The following is a 16421-nucleotide window of genomic DNA, read 5'->3' on the forward strand; positions in this document are numbered from 1 at the left end:
CCCCCACAGCCAGCGGGCACCCCCACAGCGGGGACCCCCACAGCCAGCGGGCACCCGCACAGCCAGCGGGGACCCCACAGTCAGCGGGCACCCCCACAGCCAGCGGGGACCCCCACAGCCAGCGGGCGCCCCCACAGCCAGCGGGCACCCCCACAGCCAGCGGGCACCCCCACAGCCAGCGGGCGCCCCCACAGCCAGCGGGTGCCCCCACAGCGGGGACCCCCACAGCCAGCGGGCACCCGCACAGCCAGCGGGGACCCCACAGTCAGCGGGCACCCCCACAGCCAGCGGGGACCCCCACAGCCAGCGGGCGCCCCCATAGCCAGCGGGCACCCCCACAGCCAGCGGGGACCCCCACAGCCAGCGGGCACCCCCACAGCCAGCGGGGACCCCACAGCCAGCGGGCACCCCCACAGCCAGCGGGCGCCCCCACAGCCAGCGGGCGCCCCCACAGTCAGCGGGCGCCCCCACAGTCAGCGGGCACCCGCACAGCCAGCGGGCACCCCCACAGCCAGCGGGCACCCCCACAGCCAGCGGGCGCCCCCACAGCCAGCGGGGACCCCCACAGCCAGCGGGCACCCCCACAGCCAGCGGGCGCCCCCACAGCCAGCGGGGACCCCCACAGCCAGCGGGCGCCCCCACAGCCAGCGGGCGCCCCCACAGCCAGCGGGCGCCCCCACAGCCAGCGGGCGCCCCCACAGCCAGCGGGCGCCCCCACAGCCAGCGGGGACCCCCACAGCCAGCGGGCACCCCCACAGCCAGCGGGCGCCCCAGCGTCCTGGGCCAGTGGGCTCAGCGCCGGGTGGGAAAGGCTCCCGGGCCCGTACTCTGTCCCTGCTCATGGGACCCTGTGCGGGTCAGGCAGGTCACCCCCTGGGCAGCTTCGGGCGGGAGGCGGGGCCACGGTCACCAGTCCCCTCCCCCCCCAGCAGCGCAGGAACGGGGCCCTGCCCCTGGCCCTGTCGCCCCGCAACGCCAAGGCCGTCCTGGGGAAGGGCAGGAAGGCCGGCAGGAGGACCAGCAAGGCCGTCGGCAAACAGGTAGGTTCCCAGCCGGCGCCCAGAGCGGGTGCCCGGACCCCACCTTCCCCGGGAGCTGACTTCTCCGCCCGCAGGGCAAGGGCCACGCGGTGAGCCGGCTGCTGCACAGCTTCTCCGTGGACGAGGACTTCGAGTTCGCCAACAGCAGCAGCTTCTCGGAGGACGAGGACGAGGACGAGGCCAGTGGGCCCCTGAGCGCCGAGCAGAGTGCAGCCCTGGGTGAGGGCGGGCGGGGTCTGGGCCTCTGGGTGAGGGCGGGCGGGGTCTGGGTGAGGGGTGGGGAGGGGTCTGGGCCTCTGGGTGAGGGTGGGCGGGGGTCTGGGCCTCTGGGTGAGGGTGGGCGGGGGTCTGGGCCTCTGGGTGAGGGGTGGGGAGGGGTCTGGGCCTCTGGGTGAGGGGTGGGGAGGGGTCTGGGCCTCTGGGTGAGGGCGGGCGGGGTCTGGGTGAGGGGTGGGGAGGGGTCTGGGCCTCTGGGTGAGGGGTGGGGAGGGGTCTGGGACTCTGGGTGAGGGGTGGGGAGGGGTCTGGGCCTCTGGGTGAGGGGTGGGGAGGGGTCTGGGCCTCTGGGTGAGGGCGGGCGGGGTCTGGGTGAGGGGTGGGGAGGGGTCTGGGCCTCTGGGTGAGGGTGGGCGGGGGTCTGGGCCTCTGGGTGAGGGCGGGCGGGGGTCTGGGCCTCTGGGTGAGGGTGGGCGGGGGTCTGGGCCTCTGGGTGAGGGCGGGCGGGGTCTGGGCCTCTGGGTGAGGGTGGGGAGGGGTCTGGGCCTCTGGGTGAGGGTGGGCGGGGGTCTGGGACTCTGGGTGAGCGGTGGGGAGGGGTCTGGGCCTCTGGGTGAGGGTGGGCGGGGGTCTGGGCCTCTGGGTGAGGGCGGGCGGGGTCTGGGCCTCTGGGTGAGGGTGGGGAGGGGTCTGGGCCTCTGGGTGAGGGCGGGTGGGGGTCTGGGCCTCTGGGTGAGGGCAGGCGGGGTCTGGGTGAGGGGTGGGGAGGGGTCTGGGCCTCTGGGTGAGGGCGGGCGGGGTCTGGGTGAGGGGTGGGGAGGGGTCTGGGGCTCTGGGTGAGGGGTGGGGAGGGGTCTGGGCCTCTGGGTGAGGGCGGGCGGGGTCTGGGCCTCTGGGTGAGGGCGGGCGGGGGCGGGGCCGGCTCTGACCCCTGACCCTGCCCCCAGCGCGCTCCTGCACCATCCACAAGGAGGACCTGCAGGACGGGCTTCCCGTGCTCATCCCCAAGGAGGACAGCCTGCTGTACGCCGGCAGCGTGCGGAGCCTGCAGCCGCCCGACATGTGAGGCCGGGTGCGGGCCGGGGGGACCCCGGGGCCCGGATGGTGGCCGTGGCCCGCAGGCCTGCCTAACGCCCCCGCCCCCTCAGCTACAGCATCGTCATCGAGGGCGAGAGAGGCAACCGGCAGAGGATCTACTCGCTGGAGCAGCTGCTGCAGGAGGCGGTGAGGGGACACCCGCCGGGAGCGGGGAGGGGGGCCTGGCTGCTCCCCGCACCTCCCGGGCACCCCGAAGCCCACCCACCACTCACGCGCCCGGCCCCGGCTGTACCCCCAGGTTCTCGATGTCCGGCCGCAGTCCAGCCGGTTCCTCCCGCCCGGCACGAGGGTCTGCGCCTACTGGAGCCAGAAGTCACGCTGCTTGTACCCAGGCAACGTGGTCCGAGGTGAGCCCAGCCGAGGCCCCGCCAGGCTGCCAGCCCCTCCCCTCGGGCAGAGCTGCAGGCAGGAGGCCTCCGGAGTGCCGGGGAGGGGACCCCACTTCCCAGGCCCACATGGGCCCGAAGAGCAGGCAATGGGACCAGGCGAGGGGAGTTCTGGGGGACCAAGGCCTGCAGAGGGTAGGAGTGAGTCCTGGTCCCAGAGATCGTAACCTGGCCACGTGGGCACAGCTCCCGGAGTGAACCCTGACCCCCCAGGTAGGGGATGTGGAGCCCAGGGCCTGAGGGTAGACGGCAGGTGGGCAGGTGCAGCAGGTCTGGGCCAGACGTGAATGTGCACACGGCGTGGGGAGGGGCTGGCCGGCACGGGTGACGGATGGAGGCAATATTGCTGCTCGGGCTGCACCGCGGAGGCGGAGGTGCTGCCAGCCGTCCTGGCCGCTCCAAGGTCGAGTGTGTTCAGGGAGCAGAATGGCCCCAGTGTCGTCGGTCAGGCGCCCGCCCGGGAGCCCACCCCTGCTCCTCCGCCCCGGGCTGCCGCTCAGCCAGGCCTCGCCCCCAGGCAACTCCAGCGCCGAGGAGGAGGAGGACCGGGACTCCGTGGTGGTGGAGTTTGACGACGGGGACACGGGCCACATCGCCGTCTCCAACATCAGGCTGCTGCCCCCGGACTTCAAGATCCAGTGTGAGCCGGCCTGGCCTCCCCCGGGTCCGGACAGGCTCCCCAGGTGGGGGAGGGGACGGTCACCCGGCGGCACGGCCCTGAGGCCACGCGTCCGCTCCGCAGGCACGGAGCCCTCGCCGGCCCTGCTGGTGTCCAGTAGCTGCCGCAGGACCAAGAAGGCGTCCTGTGAGGCCCCCCCGCCCAGCGAGCCCGCCGCCCCCAGCCTGTCCCCCAAGGCGCATGAGGGCCCCGAAGCCTCGAAGGCCCCCGGGAGGAAATCCGTCAGCAAAGACAGAGCTGGTATTTGGGGGGCTGCCCAGAACCCGGGGGGGGGGGACGCCCACGGGGGTGTGGGGACCCGACGGTGCCCCTGACTCCCCCTGCCCCCCACCGCCCCCCGCAGGCAAAGCGGAGCTCCTCACCTCGGGTGCCAAGGCCCCCACCGGCCCCCCGGACCACTTCCTGGGCCGCCGGGCCAGCCCGCTGCTGAGCTGGTCCACGGTGGCGCAGACCAAGCGGAAGGCGGTGGCCACGGCCGGGGGCAAGGGCCCGGGGCTGCTGCAGAACCTCTTCCAGATCAGCGGCGGCGCCAAGCGGCTGCGGGCCCGCGAGGCGCTGTTCCCGGTGCACAGCGTGGCCGCGCCCGTGTTCGGCAACGGCTTCCGCGCCGACTCCTTCAGCAGCCTGGCCAGCTCCTACGCGCCCTTTGTGGGCGGGGCCGGGCCGGGCCTGCCGGGGGGCGCCCACCGGCTGCTGCGGGCCAAGAGGGCCGAGCGGGGGGAGGCCGAGAAGGGCGGGCGGCGGCGGGCGGGCGGCGAGTTCCTGGTCAAGCTGGACCACGAGGGCGTGACCTCCCCCAAGAACAAGAACTGCAGAGCGGTGCTCGTGGGCGACAAGGACCTGGGCCCCAAGCTGGGGCGGCCCCTGCCCGGCGCCGGCTACGCGCACCCCGCCCTCGCGGGCAAGGACCGGAAGGGCCGGGCGCCCGTGCCCCCGCTGCCCATGGGGCTGGCGCTGCGCAAGTTCGCGGGCCAGACCGAGTACCCGCTGCCCTGCGACAGCGACTGCCACAGCTCCTACTCGGACGAGGACGAGGACGGGCCCGGGCTGGCGCCCAGCGTGCCCTCCCGCTTCCTGGCCCGCCTGTCCGTGTCCTCCTCGTCCTCCGGCTCGTCCACCTCCTCCTCCTCCGGCTCCCTGTCCACCTCCAGCCTCTGCTCCTCCGACGACGAGGGCTCCTCCTTCAGCTCGGACGACGGGGACCCAGCCCTGCTGCTGCAGACCTGCCTCGCCCACCCGGCGCCCGCCCTCCTGGCCCAGCCCGAGGCCCTGCGCCCCAAGGCGGGCGGCCCGCACGCCCACGCCCAGCGCTGCTTCCTGTCCAGGGCCGCCGTGGCGGGCGGGGGGCGCGGGGCCCAGCGGCGGCAAATCCAAGCTCAAGCGCAAGGAGCCCCTGAGCTTCTCCAAAGCCAAAGAGGGATCGCGGCGGCAGCGGCTGCCGTCCGTGGAAAACCGGCCAAAGATCTCCGCCTTCCTGCCGGCCCGGCAGCTCTGGAAGTGGTCGGGGAGCCCCACGCAGGTAGGTGGGCCCTGGGCTCGTCGGCACCCCCTCGTCCTGCCCTTCCTCCTTCTTCAGTTCCCACCGTGAACCCCGAGGCGAGGCCTGCTGAGGCCACCCCCTCCCGGCCTCGCCTTGGCCGGTTTAACCGTGGACGGGGCTGGCGGACGCCCCGTGTTCTGCCATGGGGGTGGCCTTGAGCGCCTCTGCGCCCACGAGTTCTTTCGCACGAGCGGCGGCGGCCCCTGCGCTCAGACCCGTGTCCCTTTGGCGGCCGTAACCCCGGCGTGGACCCCGGGCCCGGCTCCGGCTGCTGGCTGCCCTGGCTTGGCCGGGAAGGTGCCCACACCCACACGCCTGCACACAAGACGGGCCTCGTCCCCCCGACTCTCGCCTCTGTCTGTCTGTCCCGCCGCCTGCCTGGCCGGCCCTCACCGCGGCCTCCGTGCCCGCAGCGCCGCGGCATGAAGGGCAAGGCCCGGAAGCTGTTCTACAAGGCCATCGTGCGCGGCAAGGAGACGCTGCGGGTGGGGGACTGCGCCGTGTTCCTGTCGGCCGGCCGCCCCAACCTGCCCTACATCGGCCGCATCGAGAGCCTGTGGGAGTCCTGGGGCAGCAACATGGTGGTCAAGGTCAAGTGGTTCTACCACCCCGAGGAGACCAAGCTGGGCAAGCGGCACCGCGACGGGAAGGTGGGCTGGGTGCTGGGCCTGGGGGGCCCTGCGTGGGGGGGTGCGCTGGTGGGGGGCCCTGGCAGGTGGGATGGGGGCCTGCGTGGGGTGGGGCCCTGCCGGGTGGGGTGGGGCCCTGCCGGGTGGGGTGGGGCCCTGCCAGGTGGGGGAGTCCCTGCCAGGTGGAGGGGGGCCCTGCGTGGGGGGGCCCTGCCGGGTGGGGGGCCCAGGCCGGCCCTGACGCAGGTGCCCCCCCAGAACGCGCTGTACCAGTCCTGCCACGAGGACGAGAACGACGTGCAGACCATCTCCCACAAGTGCCAGGTCGTGGGGCGCGAGCAGTACGAGCAGATGACGCGGAGCCGCAAGTGCCAGGACCGGCGGGACCTCTACTACCTGGCGGGCACCTACGACCCCGCCACGGGGCGCCTGGTGACGGCCGACGGCGTGCCCATCCTGTGCTGAGCCTGCGCCCGCCGGGGTGCCGCGTTCGGAGCCGGGGGGACTCGGACAGACGCCGCCGGCCGCCCCGCCGAGCGGGAGGTGGGGCGAGTGAACAAATATGCAAACCAGCGAGGCAGGATCCAGGCCTTTTGTTGCCCTGGAGAGAGTGCCGCCTCGGCACCCAGCCCCCCCCGCCCGCGGGCGCCGTGCCCGCCGGGACCCCGTGCCCGCCGGCCCGCCTGGCCCTCTGCCGCCCCCGCCCCTCCCCGCGGCTCACGAGAGAGTAGAATCCAAGCCATATCTTCCCTAGTACCTCCGACTGTCCCACCAGGGAGAGAGAATCAGGTGTCTGTCTATTTATTTCTCTGTACATAGTGTGTTTCTGCGGGAAGTTTTATGAAAAAACACGCGGGACAGGACTTGTTTTCCCGCGTGCGTGACGAGGATGTGCGTATGCGTGCGTGTGTGCGGGTCTGTTCTGGGGTTTTCTTTGAAATGCACTGTCTCCTCAGCCTGGCTGCGTCCCGGCTGGGCGTCTGTGACCACGGGGGCGGGGGCCGGGCCGAGCTCGGGGGGGGCCGTGTCAATGGAGGCCACACGCGAGTTTATTTCACGTGACTCCATCTCCTGGGCAGAACGTGTTGGGGGGGCCCCTCGGGAGGGGGTTCCTGGAGCGGAAGTACAGCCAAGCCCCCCCCCCCCCGCCGCCGCCCCCGTGTGGCCACAGACACGTGTATCTTACCTCTGTTTCAACGAAACAAAAATGAACAAATGTTTTCAAGTGTTGGATGAGACAGCGATGTTTTGATTTCAGTTCCTGAATATTCCAGTCATTTCTGATTCCCGCTGGCCGGCCGCTGCCTGGAGGAGGGAGACCAGCCCACAGCCCTCGGGGTTCCGGGCCTTTCCGGAGCCGCTGGGCGGGGCCGATGGTGTGTGTGTGGGGGGGCTGGGCGCGCACTCCAGGCCACACCGGTGGGCACCCCAGGCCTCAGCAACAGGCCAGCGCCCCTGGAACGGGTCACCCTGTCCCTGCTCCTGAGGCCGGCCTTGGCCCCAGGGCCTTGCCCTTGAAGTGCTCTGAGGGCCACGTGTCCCCACCAAGAGCCCCAGGAAAGCCCCCCAAGTTCGCCCTGGCTCCTCAGGAGGCACTCGTGTGTGACCCACAGACACAGCCCAGGTTCCCGGGAAACGGGGTGTTGGCGGGTGCCCGGCACCCCAACCCGGCCCCTCTGTCTTTCTGACCAGGAAACCCTGTGGCGGCCTGCAAGGCCCTCCTCCCCCTCCTGGCGGCTCTGTGGGAAGCGCAGGGACCAGGAGGGGGTCCCCGCACCCCAGCTTACCTCCTGCACCCCGTTCCCCCTCGCCTCCCCACGAGTGCAATATTTCATTCCTGGTGGCCGTCTGCGTGGGTAGACGGCAGCCCAGAGTCCGAGCCCGCAGCGCAGGGCCAGACACCCTGTCCTTGCTGACCGCCCCCTGCGGATGCCTGCCCCCCGCGCGCTCTCCGTCCCCCCGCCCCCCCTCCCCCCGTCTGCGTGCGTGTGACGCCCCGCCCGGCGGAAGCCCGGCTCTTGTAAATGTGTAAACTAAGAGGGGTGGGTTTTTCAATGTAAACACTAAAAACAAACAAAAACAGAGGTTTTATGAGCAGCAGACTCTATGTAAATGCATTTTAGTATTGAATTTTTTATCGATAACTTGCTTAAGAATAAATATATGAACTATTGTTCCGGAATGGTCCGGAATCCTAACCGTGCCTCAGTGTCCCTGTGTGTCGCACGGGGATCCCCGGAGGCCCCAGAGGGCGGGGTCTCTGCAGACATGTCCCCGCCGTGCCAGGCCGGCTCCGGGTTAGCCGCTGGCCGGCACCAAGCCCCTCCGACGTGTGACCAGAACGGGCTTGCGGCGGCCTCGGCCTTCGAGACCCCCAGGACGAGGTCCCGCGCCTTGTAGGTCTCACCTGAGTGAGACAGGTGTGCGGCCTGGCCTGTCCCATGTGGGCGGCGGGCGCCCTGGAGTGGAGGAGGGAGGTCAGCCCACAGGGGAGGGGAGGTCCCCAGCGTGCTGTGGCCTCAGGGACAGGTCGGGTGACACAGGTCGGGGCCAGCGGGGAACCGCTCCTGCTGCCAGGTCTGGAGTTGAGTCCCCGCCCCCCGTTCAGCCAGCACGGCAGCCACGGCCTCCGACACCGCAGCGCCCGGAGAGGCCGAGGGCAAGGGCGGGGACGGCCCCACCACCGAGACCTGGTGGCTCTGGCGCGGGGCTGGGCAGACTAACAGGGACAGCCAAGGGGCCCACGTACAACGGCCCCAGGTGGTCCAGGAGGGCTCCCTGGAGGAGGTGGCACCTGGCTGTCCTGGAGGAAATGGTGCAAGGAGGCGGAGGGCCGGCGAGGAACACCAGGCAGCCGGGGAGTACGGGGCCGACGCTGCAGCGGAGTGTGGCCAGGCCCGGTCGGAACCCATGGGCAGGGTGGGGTCGTGGGGCTGGCCTGCCTGCGGGACAGCAGGACGCACGGAGACTCGGGCGGGGTCGGCAGTCAGACTGAGACCCCTCGTTCTGCAGCCCCCGGGGGAGGAACGGGCACCCAGAGAAAGGTCCTAAGCCCAAGGGCGGAGGCTGGGGGGCGGGGAGCAGCCGACAGGCCCGGGAAGGTGGGCAGGAAGGAGAACCGGAGGCAGGACAGCAGGTGGGGCGAGAGCAGGGTTAGGTGCGTCCCCAGGATCCATTCCCACCAGCCCGGCCTCCTCCTCCCGGCCCCTCCCTCCATCCAGCCCCTCCCTGCCCCCTTCCCAGCTCTCATCTTAACCCAGGTGACCCTTGCCCTCCGGAGTAGGGCCTGGGTGGGGCGGGTGGGCACGGAAGGCTGTGAGCCCACGGGGGAGGTGTCCACACTTTGATCAAGACGAACGAGCCGTTCTGGGAAACGCTGAAGCAGGACCAGCGGGCCGGGAGATCGATCGAGTGATGTTTCATCAGGTAGAGATGACAGCCCGCCGATCGCAATTCGCTTTTAATGCCACAAACCAATTGGGGCCGCGGGCCGGCGTGGTCCAGGCCCCTGGCTGGGCGGATGGGGAGCGGACTCAGGCCCCGGGGGGGGGCACTCTGGTCCAGCCGGCGAAAGGTCATCTGGGCACTCAGTGGCCCATCTGGCCCCTGGAGGCCGCCTGCGCTGTGCGGCACGAGGAGACCGGGAGGGAGGGACCGCCTCTGAGGCCCGGTGCCAGCTGGGGAAGTGGGCGCCGCGGACGGGACCCTGGGAGCTCCCTCCCCTGCTGCCAGGAACCTGGGGTCCCCGCCTCCCCACGGCATAGCCTGCCGCCGCCCGCCCCCCGGGCTCTGGGAAAGCAGCGCCTCCCAAGCTGCTCGTCCCCTAGAAGCCCGGCTGCCTGGCCGGCGGCTCGGTGGCTGAGCGTCCACCTAGGAACCAGGAGGTCAGGGTGCCATTCCCGGTCAGGGCACAGGCCCTGCTTGTGGGCTCCGTCCCCAGAGGGGGGCGTGCAGGAGGCAGCCGGTCCATGATTCTCTCTCACCTGGATGTTTCTCTCTCCCCCTCTCCCTTCCTCTCTGACATCAATAAGCATATTTTTTTAAAAACAGTGACAAAAAGCAGCTTGTGGGCCTGTCCACCCGCACCCTGGGCGTGGCCCCCGGCGGCAGGCGCTGTGGCTGAATCAGGAAAGGCCTCCAGGTGGGGGGTGGGGGCGGGGGCGGGGGGTACACCGAGAGCCTCCCCGGCGGCCACGGGACGGAGGCTCCTCAGCCGGCTGCTGCGAGGGGAGCTAAACCCCCCTTTCTGGGTGGAGCCTTCGCCACATCTGAGACCTGCCCCCCCCCGCCCCGCCCCCGGGTCAGGAAATCTGTTTTCACTTACGAGACGCAGGCTCAGCCTCGGAGCCCGAGTGTCAGGGACGCCGCACTGACAGGGTGATTACGTGTCTCACCACCGGCCGTCCAGCCCCTCTGACCCTGCGCTGGCACCCGAGCCGGGGGCTCCCCTCCTGGGATGCCTGTTGGGTGCGGCCACGCCCAGGCACAGAGAGGGACCGAGAGACAGACAGACACACACACACACACACACACACACACTACGGTCACCTGACCCTGGCAGGGCCAAGCAGGGTCCTCTGCCGTCTCCTTCCCGGTGACGGGCTTTGGGGCGTGCACGTGGCCCCCAGGAGGCTGAGTGAGCACAGCCCCCCGAGTAGCCAGGTGAGGGTCTAGCGCCCACGCCACGGCCACGGGGCCGCCTCCCGCAGCGGCGCCTGGGACCCGGGGGGGCTGCCTCTGCCGGCTCCGTGCGGAGCTCCGAGGACCCGTCCTGCCCCCGGAGGCGCAGGTAGGAGCGGGCGCCCGGTCGGCTGCCTCGGCGTCAGTGTGCGCTGTGCCCGGCGCGTTAGGGACACGCTCGCACACCAGCTCCCTGTTCACCTGAAATGCATGTCGAAGCCGACGTCCCGTTTACCGGGGGACAAGGCGTCGATCTTGCAACCCAACCGTCCGACTGAATCGGCACCCCTCGCCGCCTGTCTGTAAGCAGCTGTCTGTCCGTCACGCGGCAGGAGGAGGCACCCCACCCGAGAGGCCCGGCAGGCCCCCCCTCCCCCCCCCCCGCCGGCACAAACCGGGGACCTGCCGAGGGAGAGGCAGCAGGGTTCTGGACGGCTCTGTGCAGGCCCCGCCCCCAGGGGACCCAGGGCAGCTACGGACGGAGGCCTGGGTGTCCGAGCCCGAGGTCCACAGCGCCCTGGGCAGGGCCGGCCATCTGGCCAGACACGAGGGACTTGGAAGGAGCAGCGACAGATGCGTCGGGCGGGGCTGGAGCAGGCAGAGCGCGGACAGACGGCGTGGACTGTGCCCGGAGGCTGAGCACCTGCCGGCCGTGCGGTGCCACGGGAGCTCCCCGCACAGGGCTCCTCATCGCCAAGGGCCCGCGACCCACCCCGGGCGCCGCCATCTCCCCTCCCCCACCGGCCGTGGGCGCAGGCACAGAGCAGGGGAGGCAGAGGGTGCGCCCAGGACCCACGGGGAACCTTAATGCGCGCTGCCGGCCGCGCTGGTGAATGCTCCCTCGTCAGCAGCAACCGCAGGTGTCCTGTCGGCTGGACTCCGTGCCCCGGGCCCGCCCGTCCTGGCGCGGCAGCCTTTGCCCTCGCCCGGAGCAGACGCCCTTGCGTTGGGTCGTGCCACGGCCCGGAGCAGCCCTATCTGCTCTGGGAACCCCACCGGCCCCTGCAGCCCAGGGATGCGCGTCTGAGCTCGGGGACAGCCGGGAGCCACGTGACGCCTTCCTGCACCCACAGCCCAGGGGCCACACAGCCTGGGGGGGGGCGGGGGCACGGACCCCATCGGGCTGCCCTCCCTCCGCCCAGGCCCGGAGCCAGCAGCCTCTCGGTGCCACCAGGGACCTGGGCTCTGCCTTCTGTGCTCCCCCGGGGGGCTCCCAGGAGCGGGCACTGCCCCCCCCCGCCCCCGGCCAGGACAAGAGGGTGTGGGGCGGCCCATCTGGCTGGGGGACGGGTGGGACTGGGGATGTCAGGAGCGTCCCTCTGTGGCAAGCGGACGTGCTCACGGGGACCTTTTCGGCCGCAGGAGCACGAAGCTCCATCTGCCCCCAGGGAGGGAACCCGCCCGTGGGAGGCGGCTGGAGGGCAGCGTGGGCAGAGGGAGGGGCCGGGGCTGAGCCATGGGGAGGGAGAGTCTCTCGCCAGGCCCGCCACGCACTTGCCGTCCCCTCCTTCCTCCCTGGGGTCCATGTGCCTCTGGCCTCCACTCAGGAGCAGACACGGGCCCAACCTCACCCGGACTGGGAAGCGGACGTGCCCCACGACTGGGGTTCTGGTGGGTTTTTTGTTTATTTTTAATATATGTTTATTGATTATTGACGTCAGAGAGGAAGGGAGAGGGAGAGACAGAAGCATCAAGATGAGAGGATCATGGATGGGCTGCCTCCTGCATGCCCCCTATTGGAGGTCGAGCCTGCAACCCAGGCACGTGCCCTGACCAGGAATCAAACCCTGACCTCCTGGGTCATAGGTCGATGCTCAACTCCTGAGCCATGCTGGTCAGGCAGAGAAATAGGTGTTTTTATTGACCCTCAGGCAGCGGCCCTGTGCCAGGCAGGGATCCTGGGGTCGGGCGGGGCAGGGAGGGCAGGTGTGTGCATAGAGAGAATGTCTGGACACAAACCCCCAGGTGGGCTCTGGGGAGGGGGAGGGGTGTGGCCACCCCTCTGTCCCCCACAAGAGGCAGCAGCAACAGCTCTGGTCAGCGAGGAACCAGGAGACAAGGAGCGTCTCTGGGAGGGAGGGAGGAAGGAGGGGGGAAGGAGGGAGGAGAGAAGGAGGGAGGGAGGGGCCTCGTGGCCCTGAGCACCCCACCAGGCGGGTGGACGTTCTGAAAGGTTCTCAGCGAGACCTGCTCCCCGTGGTCTGTGTCCCGCCAGGGCCCTGGGCAGCGCCTGCCTCCCCACCTGCCTCCAGTCCCGAGTGCACCCGCCTCGGTGGCTCTCCTTGATCGCTGGGCCTCCCACCTCTCCCCACCCCACGCTCCCGGGACCTCCCGTCAGGTTCTGGGCAGCCCTGGCCGGGTGGCTCCGCAGGTGGGAGCCGTGTCCTGAGCACCAAAAGGTGGGGGTTCACTTGCATTTAGTGTGGATTCCCTTGTGCGCTTCCCAGAACACCCCTGCCCTCTGCTCCCCCAGCCCCTGCCCCCTCCCTCCCGCTGTCCTGCTCCCCTGCCCGAGTCCCTCCCAGCCCCTCTGCTGCCTTCCTCACTCTTCAGCTCCGGGCCCAGGCCCCAGGCCCTCCCAGCTCTCAGCACCCGCCACCTCCCAGCTCTGAGCTCTGGCTCAGTCCCAGGGAAGGGTCAGGACTGGAGCCCCCGCGGCTGCTCCGGCGCCGGCTGGCCCAGCGGCTTCGCTCCGGGGATGCTCCCTTTCCGCCGTGAAAATGGTGATGACACCCCACACGTGAGCATTCTACCCACAAGCCTCAAGGGTGGCGCAGGGTCCCCAACCCCAAATGGCTGACAGGGAAGGACAGGAGGGCGGCGGTCACGTCTACCGAAGCTCAGGCTCTGCCTCCCAGCAGCCCCGGCGGCACAGACCCGCGTGCGCCTGGGGAGCACTCGGGTGCTCCTTAGCGAGAGGCGGGCAAATAGTCCGTGTGCACCCAGCCTTCAGCTCGGCTCGCGGGACAGGAGCAGACAGCGCCACGCCACGGACTGCAGACCTTATGTTTATTGGTTTTGGGGTGTTTTTTTTTTAAATAATTTTTTTTTCCAGAGAGGAAGAGAGAAGGGGAGAGAGAAACATCCACGATGAGAGAGAATCATGGATCGGCTGCCTCCTGCACGCACCACACTGGGGACGGAGCCCGGAGCCCAGGCCTGTGCCCTGACGGGGAGTGGACCGGTGACCCCAAGCCGCATCCGCCTCCAGGACGGGCCCCGCCCACTGGCTCCCCTGGCCTTGGGTGGTGGCTGCTCCAGCAGAGCCGAGGGTACCCCCCAACCCACCCCCACGCCCTCCCCGCTCCTAAACACCATCGCCTCCACCTTCCCGTGGGAAATGGGTCCAGTGGGGGGTGCTCTGGGCTCAGAGAGGCGGGTCTGGAGCTGGCACTTCCGATTCCAGGCCGTCAGGTCCCAGCTCCTGAGCCGGCCGAGTCGGGGTGGCACACAGGGGGGTGCGCGTGCCAGCGGCAGCGGAGGAGGCCGCCCCGCGGGGAAGAGCGGCTGGTGGTCAGTGACAACTGCCCGCGCGATGGAGGAGGAGGGGCAGCCTTTGTCCCCGAGAGCCCCCTCACTCGCCCCCTCCCCCCACCAGGCTCCTCAAACCCCGCCAAACCCCCACTACCCCCCTGAATGTTATGACCACAGCTCCCGTGTATGCACTGAGCCCGGAATTACCCGGCGCGAGACCGGGCCAAGCAGGTCACTCCACCCTCTTCCACCCGCCCGGCTCGACAGGAGGGGACGGGGTGCTCAGACCCGACTCCCCAGGGCCGCAGCCTCGAATCGGGGCTCTTGCCTTCCTTCGCCGTTTCCACGGCTCCAACTCCTACCCGCCCTCCAGAGCCACCACGTGCCCCCTTCCCGGTCCCCCTCCAGGAGCCGCTCCCTCCGGAGCCTCCAACGGCCGAGCCGCGGGACCGGGAGCCTCACCCTGGAGCACACCCCTTCCTCCTCGGGGCTCCCTGGGCTGAGCCCCCCAGAGAGGAAGCCCAACACGCCCCCCGAGGGGAGAACTGCCGCCGCCTCAGCGGGAGGCGCTGCCTCGCCCAGGCCGACACCCCGTCCACCCTCCGCCAGGGGTGCCTGCGTCTGCCAGGCTGTGCCCTGGGACAAGGCTGATGAAAATGGAGCATTCGGGAGGGCCTCCTGGAGGCGGCGGCGCCTGAACTTGGTCAGCCAGGTGCACCGACAGGCAAGCGGTTGACCCTCTGCTCTGCCTCATGCTGACCCTTCACGGACAGGACATCTGTGGTTCTGGGCGGGGGGGGGGGGGCTCTGCAGAAGTGAGGGCCCAGCCAGCCCTGCCCCACCTGCAGGCGGCCTCTGCATGGGATGCACATGGCTTCGCTCACATTGTATGTCACCGCCCGCAAAGCAGCCAGGTCTCCGCGATGCTTTTATTCACACGTCAGGACAGGTGCTGCTGCCCGGCCGCCCTGCCCGGCTGCGGCTGACCCGTAAGCACAGGATCAACGGAACTCCTTTGCCCTCAGCCCGCAGACGAGATGAGCGGCGAGGAAGGCGAGGTCACCGAATCAATCACCGGCCCCGCCTGCCAGGTCGCTGCGTCCCTCTCCCCAAGGTCACATCTCCTGCTGCTGGGCCTCTCCTGCAGCTGCCCTCCCCTCCAGGCCTGGGGTGGTCACAGCTCCCCTTTGCTGCTGGCCCTGCGTCCTGTCCCCTCCCTCCTTAATTCATTCACCTTCCACTTACCCAGCTCTCCTCAGACACCCTGTCTGAGGGCGCCATGACCTGTAAGGCCATGTCAATCACCACATCCAAGAACGTGCTTGTATGTTGCACTCAGAGCGGCTGGGGGAGACTCCTGGAACGCGGGGCAGGCTAACCCAGGCCTCCCCTGTGGCCCCGCTGTTTGGACCCCCAGGACACTGCAGTGGAAAATGTCAATAATCCAATCAATGAAGGACTGATCTCGCAGGAGATCCTTCCTGGTGCCCCGGGCCCAGCCCCCTAGGGATACAGAGAGGGCGGGGAAGCCCTGCACCCAAACCCCGGGGAGGCGAGACCGCGGCCCCCCGCGGCCTCCACCCGCACAGGCTGGGGGCTTTGCGGCTGTCACTTCACCTCCGCGTGTGCCGTGGAGGCAGCCACGACTCAGGCCCCAACACAGCCAAGACCGCGGTGACGCCGCACAGACCTTGGTGCGCAAGGGCACCCTCAGGGCCGGCTGGGTCCCCGGGGTGGGGGTCCCGGGAGCGCGCGGCCCTCCGGTCTCCGGGGCGCGCCGGGATGTGGGCGCCCCAGCCCCGCCGCCAGCGAACCGCCCCACGTGGGACCGCACAGGCTCGCGGCCCTGCTGCCCGATTGGCCTCCGCGCAGCCAATCAGAGGGCGTCGTGGGCGGCGGCAGCGCCGATTGGCCGCAGCCGGCCTCAGGAGGGGCGGGGCTCCCTTTTGTTCTTTGCTCCTCGACGCCGCGGGCGCCCCCACCCCGAGCCCTGAGCCGGTCTGGGCCGCCGGAGCCGGTGGGGGGCTGCGGGCTGCGGGCTGCGGCGGGCGCGCTCCTCGCCGGGGCCGCTCGGACCGGCCCTCCTCGCCCCCGCGCCCCACCTCGCTCTCACGCGGGAGAAGAACCGACCGGCGCAGGGCTGGCCTGTCCCCGGCCCTGACCCTTGCTGCCTCCCGCCTCCGGGTTGTGCGGGGAAGAGCCGTGAAGAACCGCGGGGCTCTGTCTACAGCAGCCAATCAGCGGCAGGAAGGCTCCGATTCTTCCGGAGCGGGCACGTGGGGGGTCGCCCGGGAGGGGCTGGGGCCCGGATTCTGCTAACCTGAGGCGGATGCGTAATGACTGCTTTTCTAATCACGGCCGGGGCTGGGGGCTGTGCCCAGATGGGGTGGGTGGAGGGTGGCTGAGCCCCTGCCTCGGCCTGGCCGCCTGTGCCACGCTCCTAACCCCCTCCCTCCTCAACCCCTCTTCTCGGGGCCCTCTGGGTGGACAGTGGTGGCCACAGGAACCAGGGCCCCTCAGGAAGACAGAGGGCTCAGGGCTGGACCAGGGGGTCAGGTCTGGTCTCCCTCCCGGCCCCCCACCTCCTGGAAGCACTGCCCAGTGAGCTGTGGCCGCACACACCCTCCGAGGGCAGACGGCTGCAGTGCTGCCCAGACGGTGACAGGCTGCGGCCTGGCG

At 70.5% G+C, this 16421-nt stretch overlaps 1 protein-coding gene across 1 annotated transcript in view; it reads left to right on the forward strand.

Annotated features, from left to right (window-relative positions):
* The window catches only part of BAHCC1 (BAH domain and coiled-coil containing 1), a 47914-nt gene extending 41198 nt beyond the window's left edge, over nt 1-6716 (forward strand). The window contains 11 exon segments of the mRNA XM_054708838.1: nt 933-1040; nt 1115-1259; nt 2204-2318; nt 2405-2480; nt 2593-2701; nt 3258-3380; nt 3483-3659; nt 3763-4759; nt 4761-4938; nt 5373-5609; nt 5847-6716. Of these exon segments, the coding sequence (XP_054564813.1) occupies nt 933-1040; nt 1115-1259; nt 2204-2318; nt 2405-2480; nt 2593-2701; nt 3258-3380; nt 3483-3659; nt 3763-4759; nt 4761-4938; nt 5373-5609; nt 5847-6053 (2472 nt within the window). The 3' untranslated portion in view covers nt 6054-6716.
* Nucleotides 6717-16421: the final 9705 nt, after the last annotated feature.

Source organism: Eptesicus fuscus, chromosome 20 (genome assembly GCF_027574615.1).
Source record: "Eptesicus fuscus isolate TK198812 chromosome 20, DD_ASM_mEF_20220401, whole genome shotgun sequence".
Lineage (NCBI taxonomy): Eukaryota > Metazoa > Chordata > Mammalia > Chiroptera > Vespertilionidae > Eptesicus > Eptesicus fuscus.